Here is a 21,480-nt window from a genome sequence, read left to right on the forward strand (position 1 = left end):
GCCGTCTCTCAAGTCACATCTCCCTGTTTCCCTGCTGACAGTGGTCTGCCCGGAGATGTCCAGTGCCGGACTCTGTTCACGGGAGTAGGGGAGACATGAATAATTGGGCCGGCAGGACTAATGTGGCTCAAACATGTAGGTTGAGGTTGTTTGCCTCTGGTGTCTTTAGGTCTGTCCTACTTTGGCTATACGTACTGGACCAAGCTCAACCCCTTCATCACGCGGTTGTCAGTGGTTGCTATGGCGAGCAGCTACTGGCTTCTCGTGGAGATATTGTGGGGGTACTAGAGTGTAATACTCAATGAACTCGCAGTATAATGAAGGATTGTCCACCCTAGGGCTTGACTTTCCAGATTAAAAGTTCTTTAATGCACACTAGAACTAAATACTGCACTAAAATATGCATAATGCAGCTTAGATAGAGTACGTTGGTACCCTTTTAATTCGGGTAGACGTCCCCCACCTTTTGGGCATCGCATAGGGAGAATCGTCTCAGGTGCTGTTTTACCCCTGTTACGCTTGGGATAGTGCACAGAAACAGGTTGTCTTCATTACTGGTTCTCTTCAAACTTGTGTGCGAGTCTGTAGATCGAATTGTTGCTTCTGTGGATGACCATTTTCTTTCTGACTCGGCCTCTCCACCTCTTTTGGGACTGACCACAAGTTGGCAGCCCTATGATATTCAAGGCATGTTTGTAGAAAACCTATTTCTAGTGAGCTAAAGAACGATGATGGATTCAAGCCAGATCTTTGACTGGGGGTGAGTGTCTGAAAAGTTTCAGCGATCCGTCCGTCATCTCCTTGTGTTTGCTTTGAAAACCTATTTCCAGCACTTCACTAAACCATAAAAAATAATATTTTTCTGGCGAAATAATGGTGATCAAGGAGAAGGGGGGGATTTCCTGTGGTTTGGAGTCTTGTTTCTCATTGAACTCTCCTCACTTCAATGGTTTGTGTGGTTGAAGAAATGACCCTGCTTTCAGTTCTTTGTGTGTCATTTGTGACCCTTGCTTGCCGAGTGGAACTAATGAAACCCACCAGGTGTAAAGAACATGGATCTCACATGTATGGGCAGTGGACAGAAACACATCCTATTCTTAACTTGATGAAGCGCACCCAGCCATGCGCAGTATTCATAAATGACCTTTCACTTGATGGAAAAAGACTCTGTGATTCAGTATTGACAGCCTATTCACACCACACTAAATTCTAAATTGATTTTGAACTTCTTTTTGCAGAAGAAACCGCTTTTCGGAAGAAGAGGCTGTGCATTAAGTTCATCCCCCGGGACTCTACCGAAGCTGCTATTTGCGACGTTCGAATCCTGGGCAGATCGAAGCAAGCCCCGCCTCAGTACACCTTCATAGGGTAAGTTCGACCTTAAATACAGTCTAGTTTCACCGTTACCTGCTTCGCTTAAGAGAACCTCCAAGGAGTATCCTGAACGATATTCTAATGTACTTACTAATAATACAAGATTGTGGTTGTATTTATTTTTTGAAATGTGTATATTTAGTATCGTTGCAAACAAGGACTATTATTTTGGACATTATTCACCATCTCATGATACTGTGTTTCCATATGAATTGCTGTCACTTGATGGCTTCAGGTGTAGGGAGAGAGGGGCAGCTAGTCACACTGATAGATGCACCCTTGCAAGGACTCTATGGAACCTCGTTTGAAAGCACTGCACTTGCACCCATTATCCCAGAGAGCTCAAATTTCTGGCAAAAGAGGACCGCTAGCCTGTTCAATCTTACAAATTTCATCATAGACCCCCTTCTTTTTTCTCAGTTTTTACAATTGTCCGTCCCAATTATCACTCACTATGGTCTACGAATCGTGTGTGTGCCATTGCTTTTACAAAACAGCACTTGTATACATTTCCAGCCCTTTCAATGTTTAATTGACAGCTGGCAGACAGAGCGCCAAGAGCATAAGGCCGTTTCTTAGATGGTGCTCTGTTGTCCTTAACCACATGGATGCTGCCCCGATTTCCCTATCGTGCTGGACATTCCTTAACTGGGTGTGGTTGTGACGGAACCATTCCGTCATCAGCACAGCTCAACCATGACTGATGACGGAATGGTTCCGTCACAGGCATCGAAGGGGTTAACATGTGTGCCTCTGTATGGCCCTGCCTCAGAATTCTTCCTCACCATTAAATACAACAGGCCATAGATGGAGCCCGCATATTGCTCGGGCAGATAATGGGGTCAACCTGGGCTCGTAGGGAGATGTTAGCCTGTGCCGGCTGGTTTCTGGCTATCCAATGGATTGCATGCCCTGTGGTGAATCAGCATCAGGCAATCAAGTAAAAGAGTATGTGGGCAGGCATTCTGGATCACCACAATGAGCTATGATCCAACAGGAATATGGAGGCACTGGGCATCCCACTGTCCATGTGCAGGTAGTCTGCAAAGCAGTGCTTGATTTTGAGTTGACATGACCCTTACTAAGAGTCTTTCCAATCCAATGCTGTTGTCAGATCCCTGATTAAGGGAAAAGGCAGGACATCAAATGCTGTAGACTCACAGGCCCTGCAGTGTCCAATCAAAGCAGTGACCTGCGTAATATGACTTCGCACTGGGTCCGGAAGGTCTCCATTGACCTCAAACCCTAAAAGGGATCCTCTGTATTTTTCCCTGGGAGAGTGCAGCCAGCACACTGAGATCCATGTGTGATCTCATTTAGGAGGACAATAGCTGGGGATTTATTTTCTGGACTGCCACAGAGCCCGGTGAGGGCAATAGTGTCCATCAAAATGTCTGTGCCACCTTTGTTTCTTTCTTGGGTGGGAATGATACTGAATCGCCTCCTGCCCTTGTTCAACCACAGAGACTGAGCAACTAGCAAGAGACTTGACAAATGTCTGCTCTAAAGAAACAAATCTGTTGCTAGGAGGGGCCACCATTTCAATTATTATTTTTTTTAATAAGAGGATGAATTTGCCCAGTTGCACTTAGCATGTTTTCCAAGGTGTGAACTTCTGTGCAATATGGATTTGGAGTGTTTTTTCTTATACTGGTGTCATTAGAGTGTCTGAGGTGTTTGTGCCCTGTATCACATGTCTATCAGAGTGGATGTAATGGTGTAGTTTAGGGATTTTGAGGTGGGATTTAAGTTAGTTTTGCATAGTGATATACAGGTAGCATTTTCAACCCGATGGCTGCCCTGGATGCATTTTTTTTGCGGATGCTCAAGTTTTCTGAGTAAAGTTGCTGGATCTGGGAGGCTGTAAAATGATGAGGATCACCTTTATTTATCTGTTCAACAAAATCTGTTGATAACCGTGCTGCTGGACTCGGTGGTGATAATCTGGAGAAATAGAGACAAGTCTCTGGTGCTAGTTCTGCGGTTGAAGGAAATAGTATTCTAAAGGAGATGCACAAGGCGTCAAAGTGGTCATTGCAGGTACCCCTAAAAAATGTGTTTGGCTCCTATGGAATGCTGGAAATCTGCACTATGGGCTGCCTGGATCCAAGGTAATGCTGGCTGCTGTGCCTAACCTTAAGAAACACAGCTCCAGGTACTGGTGCAATGCCACTCACAGACTTGAAAGGGGTGCCACTGGTTGGAACCCGCATAAACACCAATCCTGTACCCCGCTGACTCAAAAGTTAATCTTGAGAAGTGCAGTGGACAAGAAACTATCGAAAACTGTGTGCATTTTCTTGTGCTGTCAAACACTATTTAGGCATGGCTGCCTTAACCAAAGGTATGCCCGCTGTAGATTTACATTATAAAAAGTCACTTATACTAAAATGCATTTTTACCCACCAATTTAAGGCTTGTTCTCCTTGGGTTTCACTGGACGGACCTCCTTATTTTCTCTTAAGTTTGAATTCTTTTATGAAACATTGGCCTACCTATCCAAGTTGAAAGCCTTTGAAAAACTGACAGCCATTTTGCAATCTCTTTGCTGCCTCCATCTTGGATCATCTGCAGATCCTTGTTATTGAGGGCTTGTCTCATTAGCCCCCGCTTGGGTGTGGTGTCTCCTAGTCGCTCATTAAGATGCCTTCCAAACTTACAGTGGGAGATCCCATCCCTCACAAAGGGGATGGGGGGGACCCTTCACCATGGAGTTATCGCTTCCTAGTTTGTCACAAAATGTGCCTCCAGCTTTTCAGCTTTAGGCACAGTTCATAGATTTCAGTTCCAGCCCAAGGGCCACTGCAAAAATAGAGGAAGAGTAACGTGGTGTGGATTCCTTTTCTGAGCAAAGTGGACTCTGCTTTGGTCTAGAATTCAAAGGAAACCAGTGTTTCTTCCATATCGTAGCATTCGATTTTTATCGTAGAGACCCTGGATGTCAGTTTAGACTCCAGCAGTTTGGGTTAATTTCATGGTACTTGTTTCACATTGTATTTTTACAAATGCTATTCTGCTGCATGCTCAGTTGTGAAATCTCTCATTTTTTTTTAAATTTCATGCAAAATCTATTCTCTGTCGTCCATCATTTTCATACTGTGTCAAGGCTTATTGCCATGGCTGGAGTCTAATGAAGAATGTTTGTGCGACTTTGCTCTTTGCCAAATTTGTGTATCTATTTGGTTCTTGGATTTTAATCCTTATTTTAGACAAATGGCAATATTAATCTTTAAAATATGATGAAACACTATTTCCAATTCTAAACACCTCATGTATATAAATGTTGAAGGGACTTTCAATGTGTAAATGAAATGTGATGGCTCCTTGAAGGTTGTCGGCCTGAGTCATCTAGAAGGTGCGATAAACTGAGATCCAGCTGTTTACCTGCAGCTGGTGGTCATTCCTTGAATAGGGTGTGAGGCTCCCTGCTTCAGGTACCCCTGCGTTCCACGCTTATTGCTGGTACACATGGGTGAAATTCAAATCCACCTTCAGCTGTGGTCGCACCCCTGCGTGTGAAGAAGTCACAATATGGTACAGTAGCAAGCCATGCAACGTCTACATTTATCAGTAAAGATTTTAGTTATTTACAAACAGAATGAACTTTTCTCGAGCCATATGGAATTATATCATGAATATTTTTCTTATTTATAAACAAATGTTAATACTCATTATGAGGATCACATGGCATAATATACATAGTCTCCAAAATATTATTTGATTACATTTAGTCAATTTTTATCCATTACATGTTTTTGTGATATTCTTGGAGTGATAACTTGTTAAGAATTAATGTTGACTTTTTATCCTAAAGGGAACTGAATAATATGGGTATTTGGTACCGAATGGGAAGAGTCCCTCGAGCGCCCGAGTCATCGCAGCCAACCAGCCCTTCTTCTCAAATGCCAGCTTCTTCTTCTACGCCAGCTGCTAACCTTCCCAGGTAAAGTTCTTCCCTTGTATCTGTCTTCTGGGCTTCCTTCTCCGGCATCATTTGGGGTCCCATCCACACAAGAAATTCAGAGCAGAGTGCTTTAGTCATTCATGAAAGTTGCACAGCCGCAACCAAGAATGTTGCACAATGCATGCAATTTCCATCCGCAGGATCCTGGGGTGGGCTTCCGGCATGTATAAGCCATGGACCGCTAGTTTTGCCTAGCTACCAGCACACTAGTCCACACCTGTTATTGCGTCCATTAAGTTACTTGAAACACCGCTATCCCCATTCTCCGACTACTGGAGGTATATTTCACTCAAGCTGTGGATAATTCAGCCATCTTGTCAGTGTAAACGTTCTCATCAAGCTGACAGGACTTCACAAGGTTATGAGAAATGGGTTTCGTGCAGGTGAAATGTGCTGTGTCCTTATCCTGAACATGGGCTTTGTGAATAAATGTGTTGCTTTGATTGGAAGGCCGGGAGGCAATGTCGACGTTACGCAGAAGGTCTGATGGATTTCTGCAGGGTCGTAAAATTGTCAATAAGATAGGGGGGTGGATAGGAGCCTGAGATTTCCCAACAATTCAGATGGTGTAGGCACATAGAGCATTCTTCAGCTGGGGTTGTCCATGATTTAATGGCTGTTGGAAAGGCGGAGTGTGGAGATGTTGCTAGGTAGTGTTAATGAGCAGAAACTAATATTCTGAAAAATGATCAACCTCATTGAAGACCTTGACCCATCCTGGCATTGTGTACTGTACAAAAGAGACCTTGAGAAATTGAAAAATCGGACACAGAAAATCTGCCAGTCTCTGCACTGGCCTAGATTGGTGGGAGCCTTCCTCCAAGAAGGTCCCATACTCTCCACCCAGCAGCTAGTTACACGAGGAGGCGGGACTTAGTTACAGGAGGAGGCAGGACAAGAGCCAATTATAGGCTTCTTTCACAGACAATCATAGGCCTCTTTCACAGCCAGTGGCCTGCCAACCGGGTGGGGATATTAGCTGTCAGTTTTTTCCATGAGCTGGTGGGGATGAAGGGAAGCAGGGAGAACCCCCTACCTGATAGGTGGTTGTAGGGCACCGGTGTGGACTCCATGCTGGCCTTCTACACTTCTAAGAGTAAGGCATGGGAATCCCTGGGGTGACTAAGCCCTTTCACTCCACTCCAAGGCATGATGAAAAGAGGACCTACCTTCTGATGCTCACGCCCTGTAGGCAGTCATGGAATCCTGGGGGTTCCTTTGCTGGAATTCAGAGGAAATGCAGTTCCTCCCTTTTGACTTCATAAACCATGACCAGCTGAGGGTCCCTAGACCCTACTGGTTCTAACACTGATACACCCCCTTCACCTCTGCTCCTGGCGATTCATCTGGAAGTCATGAACGAACTTCTGTGCGATTACGGGCCAGTTTCGTGGAGCGCCTCTACCCCTGGTGCCTACATAAACGGTGAGCTCTAAGCACAAACTTTCAGTGAACACTTGTGTTGGCCCACTGCCATACAAGGATTTGCCTCTTGCTATTTAGAAAGGTAATCTTCTCTGAAAACACAAGGCCTCCGTTTTGTTTTTATCTGAACAACATGCACAGTTTTGGACTGATTCAGTCCTTCATCTTTCTGAAGTCAATCAACTAAGGATCAATGCATCTGGTACATGCCAGGCTCTGTACAAATCAAGGATTATTAAGAATAATAGTAATTTTGACAATGAAGACAATTGTTTTGTTAATATTTAATAATGACAACTACAATTGGTACCTTGTTTTAAGTGTTGATATCTGACCAGCAATTAAAATGGTGCCCTTGTGGGCCATGGCTTTGGCTGCAGCCCAACAAGGGAGCCACCCTCTGTGCCAGCTCCCTTCTATTTAGGGTGCCCTGCTTTTGGGGTGAGTTCAGCCCACCGGGGGCAAGGATTTAAACCTGGTCCTGTGCAGCTTCTGCTACCTCTCAGGCTGCTTCTTTGGGGCGCTGTACCTCCTATTCCGTCATTTAAGGGGAATGTGTGCCCAAAAGGCCAGTAGAAAATCAGAAGAAAAAAAAAGAAATTTACATTTGTGTTTTTTTTTTTTTGCTACTAGTCATTGGGTCCTAAATTACCCTTAAGTGTAGGAAGGGGAGGGACCGACACAGCACAACATAGGGACCCGCTTGCACTAAATTTACCACTGGGCGAGTTAAGAAGAGGAGTGCAAATAGTCTTATTGACCTCACCTGCAGGCCAATATCAACTGTTAATTACCCTACCTGCAGCTCCGGCTCATAGTTGCAGGAAGGGTAATGAATAGCCACCTGCGGGCAATAATTTGTAATAATATATGTTCGAGGCATATGAGCTGCAGATCGTACACTTAGCAATAGATCGCCGCCTGGTGTTGGGCTCGGATGATTGCAAGTTGTTGTCTTGGAAGAAGTCTTTGTAGTCACGAGATAGGCGACTCCTCCCTTGGACAATACTGTGCATGGTCATCGACTCCATCCTCAGATTGTTTTTTTCCGCCACTGGGTTCGGATGAAAGTTTTCCGTCCGGCTGGAAAATACTTTTTCCAGCAACTTCAAAGCGTGAAGCTTTATATAAACAATTTTCGACATCGGATAGACTTTTCGACATCACCAGCTACATTCCGGTGCGTCGACGCGGGCCATTGGGCCTATCGGCGCCGTGCGGCCTACGCCTCATGGAAAGAACTCCATTCAAGAGATGCCCGGTATGTCGAGCAAAATTCCCTCAGAGCGACCATCATGAGGTCTGCAACCTCTGCCTATCGCCGGAACACGACGAGTCGACCTGCACAGCCTGCGCCTCCTTCCGATCGAAGAAGACCATTCGGGATCGGAGGGCCCGTCGACACAAGATGAGGAGATCAGCGCCAGCGCCGGAGGCCATCTTTGAGGGGGAGATCGTCGGAGAGGACGTCTCCGGGGACGAGGAGCCACTCGAAGATATCTCCGAGGACGAGGCTCCACTCGTCGCCGAGGAAGACTCGCCTGATCTCCAGATCATATCGGGGGCAGAGGACTCAGACGACTCGATTCCATCTCGACAACCTGTGAGTACCCCTGCCCCAGCACAACATACACTACCCAAGACAAAGGCAGCGGTCGGCACTCCGCCCATGGGGCCCAGTCGAGACCGAAATTTACCCTCTGACGCCCTGCCGTCTGGCTTGGTTCGGAGGAAAAAAGACTACGCCTTCCGGTGCTTCGACACTGAAAAAGTCACATGTGCCAATTCTACCTCCTCCATCGGCACCAAAACATCCTTCAACACCGAAGGACTCTTCGACACCGAAGCCAAAACGCCCTTTGGTGCCCAAAGACAAAGACCCTTCGGCACCCGAACCATCGGTCCCGAAGCCAAAGACTGTACCGGATCCGAAATCTTCAACTCCAAAACCTTCCGGTTTCAAAAATAAAGATGGAAAAATAGATTCCGGCGCCACTGGCCCAACGAAACCTGTCTCCACAAAATCGGTACCGAAGACTCCAAGGCCTGATACAGGCACGCCTAAAACCTCTGATAAGCCTACTAAGCCAAAACCACCTTCGGCACCGAAGACTTTGCCACAGGACTCGATAACTCCGCCTAAAGCAAAAAACACTAAACAACCTCTATTGGCAACAAAAAAATCGACGCCAAAGAAGATTGTAGATGAGGAAGAACTGTTTAGACCAGATCCTGAACAGAAAAAGGTCTATATCAATCCAAAGACTGGACATGTGGAAGCAATTTCTCACAAGAAAAGACCAGCAGACACACCACTTCCACCTGTGGTTCCTGCCAAAAAGGATTGTGCAACTTCTCCAATGCACCCTTACTCTCCTTCACCTTCTTCCTCTCCTATCCCTCCTTATATTGAACCTATAACTTCTCCTGTTCAATCTCCTCCACCACACTGACGAGGAGTATGATCTAGGTGGGGGGAATGACGTACCAGAGCCACATGCAATCCTTTTAGATGAGGATGTCAATCCAGAATATCCTAAGGATGACGACATATACAGTTTTCCACCACATAATGTGGCAGACATTCCTGATCCTCAGTACTACCCAACAAAACCTTCCCCTCCAGAAGATAGTATTGGGTTTAACCATCTTTTAGACAGAGCTGCCCTTTACCATGGAGTCCCAATGCACTCTGATGCCATTGAGGAGGATTTTTTACTAGACACATTTGAGCAGTCACAAAGAGCTACACAAATACTACCCATGATCAAAGGAGTCATTAAACATGCTCCAGACATATTTAAATACCCGGTACGATGTAGGGTGTTAAATCCCAGAATAGAAAAGAAGTATAGACCAGCACCATCTGATCCAGTCTATATTAAGGGTCATCTGCCACTAGACTCTCTAGTAGTGTCTAATGCACGGAAAAGAGCCAATTCCCAGACTTCTGGTGACACGCCCCGCCTGACAAAGAATCTAAAATCATTGATGCGTCAGGGAAACGGATTGCTGCGCAGGCCACAAACATATGGCGCATAGCAAACACACAAGTCTTACTCTCACGCTATAACAGGGCTCACTATGACCAGCTAGAAAAACTCATGGAGCACCTCCCAGATCAATACAAGGATCAGGCAGTAGAGCTCTTACAAGAAGGCAAATTAATATCCAATGCCTCAATTAAATGTGCACTAGATGTAGCTGACACAGCATCCAGAGCAGTAAAAACTAGTATTAGACTCAGACGTCATGCGTGGTTACGCATTTCAGGTTTTAAACCAGAGGTACAGACTACCATCTTGAACCAGCCCTTCAATCAGAACCAGTTGTTCGGGCCGGAAGTAGACAACACACTAGAAAAGATGAGGAAAGACACGGACACAGCTAAGTCTATGGGTGCATTACAATCCACACAGACTAGAAGTTCTTTTCGCCGCTCCTTTTATCGAGGAGGCTCCAAGCAGACTGGCGCAGATACAACATAAGCTTTTAAGATGCACACACAGACCTCCTCTAACAAAGGCTACTTTAGAGGAGGATACAGAGGCAACAATAATAAGGGAAGAGGTAGAGGTAGAGGTAATAACAACAACTGCTCCTCTTCCACTCCCAAACAGTGACTTCCCTCTGCCTCCCCTACAGCATTCCACTCCTGTGGGGGGCAATTTATCACAGTTCCTGCCTGTCTGGAATTCCATCACAACACACAGGTGGGTAAGACAGATTATCCAGCATGGCTACTGCCTAGAACTCACAGCAACCCCCCCAAACATACCACCCAGGCAACGTCCAATGTCCACAGAACACATTACTTTGCTTCAACAGGAAGTTCTAGCACTTCTAAAAAAGGATACTATTCAAGTAGTTCCTTTAGAGGAAAGGTGAACAGGAGTTTACTCCCTGTACTTCCTAATTCCCAAGAAGGACGGGACATTAAGACCAATTCTCGATCTCAGGCCCCTCAACCATTACATACAATCGGGTCATTTTCACATGATCACTTTACAACAAGTACTCCCACTACTACAGCAGGGGGACTTTCTTTCAACACTAGACCTAAAGGACGCCTATTTTCATGTTCCTATACATCATGAACACAGGAAGTATCTAAGGTTTGTCATACAAGGACACCACTATCAGTTCAAAGTCCTTCCATTCTGGGTCACAACGGCACCACGAGTGTTTACAAAGTGCTTAGCAGTAGTAGCAGCACATCTCAGAAGACAACAGATACATGTCTTCCCTTACCTCGACGATTGGCTCATAAAAGCAAAATCGTTCAACCAGTGTGTACAACACACAAAACAAACAATTCAAGCATTGCACGACTTGGGGTTTACAATAAACTACACCAAGTCGCACCTAGAGCCTTCGCACGTTCATCAATATCTAGGAGCTACCATAGACACATCTACAGCTCTAGCGTATCCCAGTCAAGCCAGGATACAGAGCATTCAGACCTTAGTCTCCCTTTTTCAACATCAGCACTCTCTCCAAGCCAGAGTGTTCATGAGATTAATTGGCATGATGGCGTCTTGCATCTTCATAGCTCCTCACGCAAGATTGCAAATGCACCCATTACAAGAATGTCTAGCACAACAGTGGAATCAGGCTCAAGGTCAGCTCACAGACCTGGTGTTGGTAGACAGCTGTACATATCACTCTCTGCAATGGTGGAACACCAAAAACTTGACAAAGGGACGGCCGTTCCTAGATCCCGTTCCACAGATAGTGCTCACGACAGATGCATCCCTCACAGGATGGGGAGCCCATCTCTTGTATTATACCACACAAGGCCAATGGAACAATCAACAAAGACCGTTCCATATCAACCATCTAGAGCTGCTAGCAATTTTCCTAGCACTCAAAACTTTTCAGGTACAAGTACGAAACAAAGCTGTCCTAATCCGGACAGACAATATGACAGCCATGTATTATACACAAAAACAGGGGGGACACACCCTCTGCAACTGTCCCAGCTTGCACAGAACATTTGGAGATGGGGTATTCCTCAAAACATACACCTGACAGTAGAACACCTTCCAGGAATTCACAATCAGATAGCAGATCTGTTGAGTCGTCAGTCACAACAAATTCACGAATGGGAGATACACCCACAAGTTCCTCAACCATTCTTCCAAATGTTGGGGCATCCACAGATAGATCTGTTTGCCACCCACAAGAATGCAAAATGCACAACCTTCGCCGCCAGGTTTCCACAGCCACGGTCGGAGGGGAATGCAATATGGATGAACTGGTCAGGCAGATTTGCGTACGCTTTTCCGCCTCTCCCACTCATTCCACTAGTAATACGCAAACTCAGACAACAGTCTCTCAAACTAATATTAGTGGCTCCCACATGGGCTTGTCAGCCGTGGTTCACCACACTACTAGATCTCTCACTGGTTCCACATCGGAAATTACGGCTCACGCCATCCCTGTTAAAACAGAACCATGGAGAAATAAGACACCCAGAACCAAGCCAACTGAATTTGGCGATCTGGCTCCTGAAGTCTTAGAGTTCGGTTACTTAAACCTACCACCAGACTGTATGAACATAATTAAAGAAGCTAGAAGACCCACTACCAGAGCATGTTATGCGGCTAAGTGGAAAAGATTTGCAATATAATGTAACAATCATATTGATCCACTGAATGTTTCCATCCAAAACATTATTTGCTACCTTCTACACCTACAAAGGTCCAATTTGGCTTATTCTTCCATACGCCTGCATCTAGCAGCAATTGCGGCCTACTTACAAAATAGACAACATCTATCTCTCTTTAGAGTACCTGCGATAAAAGCATTTATGGAAGGATTAATACGTATAATCCACCTAGGTTACCGCCTGCTCCAGTATGGAACCTAACTGTGGTCCTTACAAGACTTATGGGACCCCCTTTCGAGCCTTTACATAAGTGTGAATTGCAATTCCTAACATGGAAAACTGCTTTCCTTGTTGCCATCACCTCTCTCAGAAGAGTTAGTGAAATACAAGCATTCACAATAGAAGAACCATGTTTTCAGATACATCCTAACAAAGTGGTTCTTAGGCCCAATCCTAAATTCCTACCAAAAGTTATTACTCCTTTTCACCTTAACCAATCAGTAGAGCTACCAGTGTTTTTTCAAAAACCGGACTGTGTTGCAGAAAGGGCTTTACACACCTTAGATGTTAGAAGAGCTCTGTTATACTACACAGACAGGGCTAAATCCTTCAGAGAGACAAAACAACTATTTGTATCTTTCTCTCCACCACACAAGGGCAATCCCATCTCTGAAGGAGGAATTGCCAGATGGATTGTAAAGTGTATTCAAATATGCTATCAAAAAGCTAAACGTACACGAACGGTTCCTCCTAGAGCGCACTCCACTCGCAAACTAGGAGCCTCTATGGCTTTCTTAGGAAATATACCACTAGAGGACATATGCAAGGCAGCAACATGGTCTACAATACACACCTTCACTAAACACTATTGTGTTGATGTGCAAGCCAAGCAGCAAGCTGCAGTAGGCCAAGCTGTCCTTAAAACACTATTTCAGTATGCTGCAACGGATACAAGCGACCACCGCTAGGGGAGACACTGCTGCACAATCAATGCTAAGTGTACGATCTGCAGCTCATATGCCTCGAACAGAAAATGCTACTTACCAGTATGCATCTTTTCTTGGCATGTAGAGCTGCAGAATCGTACACGCCCTCCCACCTCCCCGGGACTTGTATCCGTTCCAGTACTCATCTTACTTAGATGCACACGCATGGACATCCTATTTCTTTACTTCTACTAACTCCATCATTTCCCATCATGGCTAAAAACAATCTGAGGATGGCCTCGATGACCATGCGCAGTATTGTCCAAGGGAGGAGTCACCTATCTCGTGACTACAAAGACTTCTTCCAAGAAGACAACAACCTGCAATCATCCGAGCCCAACACCAGGTGGCGATCTGTTGCTAAATGTACGATTCTGCAGCTCTACATGTCAAGAACAGATGCATACTGGTAAGTAGCATTTTCCTTAGTGTTATTATTACTACAGCATAATTGCCTGTTGCTAAGGGCTATAACAACTGTTAAGTCATGCCAGTATATAACATGTAGCCCCACAATGACCAAACTTGAAAATTAAAGGTCACACGAAGAACAGAGCCTCCAACAGGACTTCTCTTCATGTGCATCTATGCTGTCGATTGGTTTGCCCTGTTCCCATCATGCACTGGGACAGGAACAGACTAATTTGCATCTAGCCAGGTTCTGAGCTGGGATGGTGCAGTGAGCTAAAAAACGGTGATGGATCAAGCCCTGATCTTTGGACTGGGTAAGAGTGGTCTGCTTTATTCAGACACTCTGTTCATCACCACCCTCTTTTCTGAATCTATGCTGTGGAATGACACTCTCAGTTTCCAAAGAAGGTAGCCAGCTGTAAGTGACTGCAGCTTTTTATTTTCTCTCTCTTCAGGTTCTACTTTACGGTTTTCTTTCTTGTGAATCAATAATCAGCCCAGTTGTAATAGGTCCAATGAGGAATGTTTCTGCTTTGTCGAGTAGAGGCACCTTACCAGAGCGTATCATATTATCCGATGCATCTCAGGCAAATGAAGACGTCCAAAGTGGTACCCAAGTCCTTTCAATTGCATGGAATAGTGTAACTGCCCTGATGAGTTGCAAAACGCCACCCATCTAATCCTTCTGCTGGACATTAGCACAGACACAGGAGAGCATGTTCTGTAAATAGCTGTGTGATCAGGAGTGATAGAACATCCTTGTTTTTGTCCTGCTGTCTGCATTCTAAACAGGATTAATACTCGTCCATTGTGAATGTTGATGGGTGGACCGCATCGAAGGAGGATGGAAATGAGACCGACCGTTTTTATTAAGTATTTCTTTTTCCTACAGTCATCATGTTTCAAGACAATTCATCATTTGAAGGTGGCAAGGTGCATAAAACTGTAACAGTCGCCAACCAATGTAGAATTAACGGATTCACTGTAACAGAAAGTAGTCCTTTTACAGGAAACCTTTGCTGTACTTTGAATCCACTTTTCTTTTGCTTTCCTCTTAAATGATGCTTTGAAACGTACACAAGCACTGGCGGCACGTGCCAGAGTCCATCATTGATATGATAAATAAGAGACTTCCTTGGCATATTTCATCACGTGCTATCAACGCAACACTTATTCCGCCTGATATTTGCTTTCCTCACCTGTAAGGAAGCCTACATTTTGCCACTAACTCCCAGATGCATCAAGAACCCATTCTGCTATTCCTTATTAGCGAAAAATAACGATTTGCTATTAAGGAATAGCAAAATGCAATGCATGAAGAAATCACTAAAAAAAATAGTGATTTCTTAAAATTCCTTAATTGTGACTCGCAAATTACGAGTCGCAATTAAGGAATACCTCCCCATTCATTCCTATAGGCCTATAGGCCCATAGGAATGAATGGGAAGACATTCTCAATTTGCGAATCGCAATTAGCGAATCACAAATTGAGAATGCGATTTCAAGGGTGCAGGGGTGTCCAAAGGACACCCTGTTGCACCCCTGAAATTGATCTGTGCACATATGCAACACGAAACTTTGAAAAATGCTCTTTAGTGCATTTTTCAAAGTTTTTGCAAATTACCAAGAAGTTCAACTTCATAGTAATTTGTGAGCCCTATTAGCGAAATCGCTATTTTTTAAACTTTAGTGCATTGCATTTAAGGAATCTCAATTTGAGATTCCTTAAATGCAAGTAATCGCAATTTTGCGATTTCTTATTTTGCGATTTTTGCATTTGGGATGATGCATCCAAAATGCAAAAAAACGGTTGCAAAGGGGCAGATTCTGAGAATCTGCCCTTTTGCAAGCGGATTTTACCTTGATGAATCTATGCCTTAGTGACCAATTCTCTTCTTTATTTTGTATGAAATGTATATGATATCAATACTTCTGAAGAGGCATTAAAGAAAAACAAAGTGAAGTTTCCAGAGATAAACATCTCAGAATATTTATTTTATTTTATTTATTTTGAGAGTTTTATATAGCGCGAACAAGATCTTTGCAGATAACAGAGCGCTTTACACAGGCAGGTGGAAGGGTAGGGGAACAAGGGGGGCTAGTAGGGAGGTAGATCATCAAGTTCATGTACATATCAAAAAACAAATTACGTATAGTACAGGTATGAGGTAGCACGGCCTAGTTGGAGCGTAGGCCATCAAAACGCTGTGAATAATACCGAAATCGATAAAAAACTGATATGAGGTAGCAAGGATCTAAGCACTTTAGACTAATATAAGTCCAGACACGCGTACATAGGAATATATAGGCTGTATCATGACAGAGTACTGATAATACTGTTCGCAATGTAAATCAAACGAATTGTTCAAGTGTATTTAGCCATAAGGATACTTTTGACTTCTTTCTTAAAAAGAAGGGAGGAAGAGATGAGCCTCGTTTCAGGAGGAAGTGCGTTCCAGATCTTGGGCGCCATTCCAGAGAAGGAGCGTTTGTAAGTTTTTTCCTTCCGGAATCTTTGCGGTTTCAACAGAAGATTGTTTGTGCTCCTGGTAGCTCTGGACCCACCGGACATTGTCAACTTATGAGTGAGGTAGCTGGGTGATTTCAGATGTATAGCCTTGTGCGTCATGCAGGCAATTTTCAGCTGTATTCTGGCTTCAAGAGGCAGCCAGTTCAAGGATTTGAAGTCAGGGGAGATATGCAAATGCTTTTTTGATCCAGTGATGAGTCTTGCAGCCGCATTTAGTGACGCTCTGAGGGGTGCAGTTGTCGTTAGGGGGAGGCCACAGAGGGCCACGCTGCCGTAGTCTATGCGAGGGATGACTAGAGCTTGTACTGCTGTTTGGAAGTCTTTTGCTGGGAGGAAGGGTTTCAGTTTCCTCAAGGTATTTATTTGGAAGTTCGCCCCCTTAGTAGCCTTGCTGATATGCTGCTGCATGTTGAGGTTGGTGTCGAGTGTTATACCTAGGGATTTTGCTGAGTCCACGATGGTCGGTTGGACATTGAGTGCTGTTAGGTGCTTAAGCCATGTTTGTGCGGAAGATATTTTCGTGGGAGGTGAGATTAGGAGGAACTCAGTCTTCATAGCATTGAGTTTGAGGTGGTTGTCGGCCAGCCAAGATTGGGTGCTTCTGATCGTTGAATTCAGACTCAGGATGTCTTTGGGGGATTGTAACTTGAGATATATTTGCGTGTCATCAGCGTACATGTGAAAGTGTACATTGGATGCTTGTAACAGAGTGGTGAGAGGTTCCATAACAAGGTTAAACAAAGTAGGGGATAGGCAGGAACCTTGCGGGACACCTAACGATACCGGAACTGGGGAAGACATCAGGTTTTTGCTCTTGAATTTTTGAGACCTGTTGTGTAGAAAGGAAGTGAACCAACAAAGCACAGACTCAGAGAAGCCCATTCTTGTCTTAAGGAGTTCGAGTAAGTTCTCATGTTTCACTGTGTCGAATGCTGAAGAGAGATCAAGAAGGATGAGGAGGCAGGTATTATTTTGATCTAAGATTTGGATGGCGTCGTCAATGATGTGAGTCATCGCGGTTTCAGTACTGTGCCTTGCTTGGAAGCCTGATTGGTGTGGGTTGAGGAGATCAAACTGTTCTATGTGCTTTGTCATTTGTAGTTGGACGCATTTTTCTAAAAGTTTGGCGAGTATGGGAATGTTGGTAATCGGACGGTAGTTGTTTAGGTCTGTGGGGTCGGCTGTTGGTTTCTTCAATAAAGGTGTAACTTGTCCAACTTTGAGGGAGTCCGGGATGGTTACTTGTTGTAAAGAGCTATTGATAATTTTAGTCCAGAGTGGGAGTAGCAAAGGGATGAAGTCTTTTACGGCGTTAGCAGGAAGAGGGTCAGTAAGGTGATTATATGGTTTTAGGGTGCTGAGTATTCTGTCAATTTCTTCTTCAGAGTAGGTGTCAAAAGATGACCATGTCGCATTGTTTTTTAGTTTATTTGGTGTTGAGCAGTTGGGTATTGAGTAGAGGCTTGCACCAATGAGGAGGTCGCTCCTTATATTGTCAGTTTTTTTGTTAAAGAAAGCTGAGAAATCTTCACAGGAAGGAGTAGTGCTCATGATGTCGACAGCTGGGAGTTGTTCCTTAGATTGAGATCGGATTAGCTCGAACAATTTACTTGGACGGTTTTTTGCTTGGTCTAGCTGCATTCTGAAGAACTCTGACTTTGAGCGTTTTATTTTCTTGAAGTATGCATTTCTCTTTTTCCTCAGAGTTTTGAGATGCAATGTCTAGGGAACTGCTCTCCAGGTGCGCTCTGCCGTTCGCATAGCCCGTCTCTTCATTGAGACTCCCGTTGTACCAGGGGTTGGATATCTTAGTGGATACTCTTTTCAGTTGCATTGGAGCGGCCTCATTGATTATTGAGGCCATGGAGTTGAGATAGTGGTCAGTTAGGTCCTGAACGTCAGTAGCATCGGTAGGGGGGAGTAGGAGATTGCAGCTGTTGGGGGGTAGAGAGTTTGGATTGAGTTTCCTCATGTCTCTTTTCCAGACTTTGGGCTTGGCGTATTGCACCGGGATGAGTTTTACTTTTTCCTTGATGAGGAATGTGATAATATGGTGGTCTGACCAGTCACAAGGTTATATTGAGTCAAGTTGAGTGGTGCCTTCTTTGGAAATGACCAGGTCGAGGATAGAGCCTTTGTCATGTGTCGGGGTGTTGCAAATTTGAGTGAGGTCCGAAGCAGTAAGGAAACTTTTGAGGCTATTAACTACTGCGTCACCGCAGTCATTCCAATGGAGATTGTAGTCACCAAGGTAAATTTGTGTGTTTTGCCGTCCTGCGTTGATTGATATTGTGTCCATGAGTTGTTGGGAGAAGACGATGTTGTCCCGCGGGGGGTGGTACATGATGTGTAGTGAACATACAGGTTTGTTCTCACTGGTGACATCAAGGCAGAAGTATTCACAGGAGGTAAGAGAAGGAGCGGTGACTTTGTTAATAGATAGGTTGCTCTTGTAAATGCAGGCGATTCCGCCACCTGTCTTGTTGTTGGACCTGTCAAGTCTAGAGATGCAGTAGTTGGGGGGGACTAGGATATCCATGATAGGATTGGAGGCTTCAGTTAACCATGTTTCAGTTAGTATGGCCAGGTCAAGGTTCCTAGACAAGATGAGGTCAGCGACCTCCGTCGCGTGTTTTTGGGCCGACCTACAGTTGAGAAGTGTGCATTTGAGTCTGGGGGTGCAAGGGGAGGTGGAGGGTTCCGTAGCGAGAGGGACTTTAGTGAGGTTGTTGGGAACAGAGCCTCTGTTGCTATGAGTGGGGTGCCTACTAGGGTTGGAGAGAATCGTAGAAATGGACATGAGCGTGGTGGTTAAGCTGTTTTGGGTTGCCGGGACATATGAGCTGAGTAGGGTGTGTATGTGGCGGTCCGAGAGAGTCTTGATTGCGCGCTGGGGGCGGTTGGCGGTATTGCGAGAGGGGATAGAGGTCCAATGTAAGGGGCGGTTAGGATGTGTCTTGATAGTGCGCTTAGGCCTGTTGGAGGTATTGCGAGAGGGGATAGAAGTCCCATGTAAGGGGTGCCTAGGATGTGGGGGGGAGTTGTTCATTCGTTGAGAAGTGGTCGTGGGGGGGTGCTCGGTGTGCGGGAGGAGTAACTCTTTGAGCGAGTGGAGCTCTTCTTTCACTTGGAGGAGGGTGGTCATGATTATATCCAGCGTGCCGTTGGGAGTGGGGTTAGAGTTATTGGTAGGGTAATCAGCGACAGGAGGGGTGAGGCAAATGCGGGACGAGTGGGGACTGATCGTTGTGGGGGGGCAAGTGTAGTAATGGGGAGTGAGAGTGGGGGGGAGATGTTGAGGGGGGAGTGGGGACCAGGAGTGGACGGGGGGCTAAGGGTGGGGATTGAACTGTTGAAGGAAGAGTGGAGGCTTGGAGTGGCGGGGGGGAGATGTTGAGGGTGGGGTGTATGTCTGGCATGGGTTGAGTGCCGAGAATATGGGGGGCCCTGATGAGGGCGAAGTGAAGGCTAGGTGTGGCGGGAGTGCAGGGAGTGGGGGGGGGAGATGTCGAGGGGGGGGTGTATGTCAGGATTTCTTTGAGTAGGGGTGGGGGGGGAGATGTTGAGGGAGGGGTGTAGGTCTGGAATGGGTTGAGTGCCGAGACTGGAGGGTGCGCTGTTGAGTGAGGAGTGAGGGCTAGGAGTGGCAGGAGTGCAGGGAGTGAGTAGGGAGATGTTGAGGGAGGGGTGTATGACAGGAGTTGTTTGAGTGCAAAGAGTAGGGTGGGGGGTGTTGAGGGAGGAGTGGGGGCTAGGAGGGGGGTGCAGGGAGTGGGGGGAGAGAGGACACGGCTGGGGGGAGCTAGGTGCGGCGCAGGTTTAGGGAGTGGCGGGGTTGGGAGTTGTGAGGGTCAGAGGCGGTGGGTCGTTCTGAGACGTTAGTTGGAAGTGAGGAGTTCTGGTTCAGTTGGATTGGGGTATGTGTGGAGGGCCGCCGATTGGAGAGGTGCTCTTTGAAAGTGGGGAACAGGTTGTCGAGTAGTTCCAGGTTCCTGTCTGTGGCTTGAATTAGAACAATCTCGTTATTGTAAATAGTAATGGCTGTACTGCCAGGGAAGCGTTTGGATGGAGCGATGGAGAGTGATAGTCCATGAGCGGATTTCCTGATGGTGGAGACGTTGAGTAAGGCCTGGAAGGTTTTTCTCCATTGAGCTCTGCGTGCGGTGTGGAAGATTATATCGGTGTTCAGGGATCCATTTACCGGAGAGAAGTAGGTGTCAGCAAAGGGTCTTTCAGGGTGGGACCTCAGGAGGTTGTGTTTAAAGCGTTTAGCGGCTTTTTTTGTGAGTGCGGGTGGGTAGATTATTTTAAATGTGTGCTTGCCGCAGTGATCCATGTTAGGAAGGTGAAAGGTGGGTGTGGGAGATTGAGCAGAGGAGATGTGCTGGATCGCAGATAGATGCAGACAAAATGTTACAAATGCCTGTAGACAGTATGTTACCTAGGTCAGAAGAGATAACTGCAGACCATATGTTACAGGGGTCAGAAAGGGCACCAGTGAGACAATATGTTACATAGGTCACAGGAGATAACTGCAGACCATATGTTACAGGGACAGAAGTGGCACTAGTGAGAGAGCTAAATATGTGTTGGCAACTAGGTGCACTATAGGCATAAAAGGAGATGGGAGCAGCATACATAGATATATAACTATATATAACTATATATATATATATATATATATATATATATATATATATATATATATATGCAGTCAGCTATGTGTATAATACTGCTGAAATATTGTAGCAAAAAACATATACCGACTGCAAGTTAATGCATCAGGTGACGCTAATGAGCAGGGTGAGATAGGTGCAATAGGTGCAGAGTGAGTTAGGTGTAGTTAAATTTATCCAGGTACACGTAGAAGTATAATACTGCAATAAAGGATAGATGTGCGAATCTGATCTTAATGTATTTCCCTTCTTTCCAGTGGCGACCGTTCTACACTGTCAAAGAGATAGATACCCTGAAGAAGGAGCTCTCTTGAGTATATATTTATTCATTCATTTGTTTTTTTTAAAAGTTTTCTTTGTACAGGGCTATTACCATGTACCTCAGTCCCTTCTGTATTGATTGTGGGCGACCAGGGCTGGAAACAGCGGGTTATCGAAATCACGAGCTGAGCCATCGCTAAGAACTTGCAATTTACTGTCCATGAGAGGCATCAAAGCGTAGT

The 21,480-nt window shown here is 45.3% G+C and overlaps 1 protein-coding gene across 1 annotated transcript in view; it reads left to right on the plus strand.

The window, feature by feature from the left end:
- Positions 1-21,480, plus strand: part of MVB12B (multivesicular body subunit 12B) — a 465,468-nt gene that overhangs the window by 215,733 nt on the left and 228,255 nt on the right. The window contains exons 5-6 of the mRNA XM_086924708.1: positions 1,239-1,368; positions 5,189-5,317. Coding sequence (XP_086780834.1) covers positions 1,239-1,368; positions 5,189-5,317 — 259 coding nt within the window. The remainder of the gene's footprint in view (positions 1-1,238; positions 1,369-5,188; positions 5,318-21,480) is intronic.

The sequence above is a fragment of the Lissotriton vulgaris genome, chromosome 5 (genome assembly GCF_964263255.1).
Source record: "Lissotriton vulgaris chromosome 5, aLisVul1.2, whole genome shotgun sequence".
Classification (NCBI taxonomy): Eukaryota; Metazoa; Chordata; class Amphibia; order Caudata; family Salamandridae; genus Lissotriton; species Lissotriton vulgaris.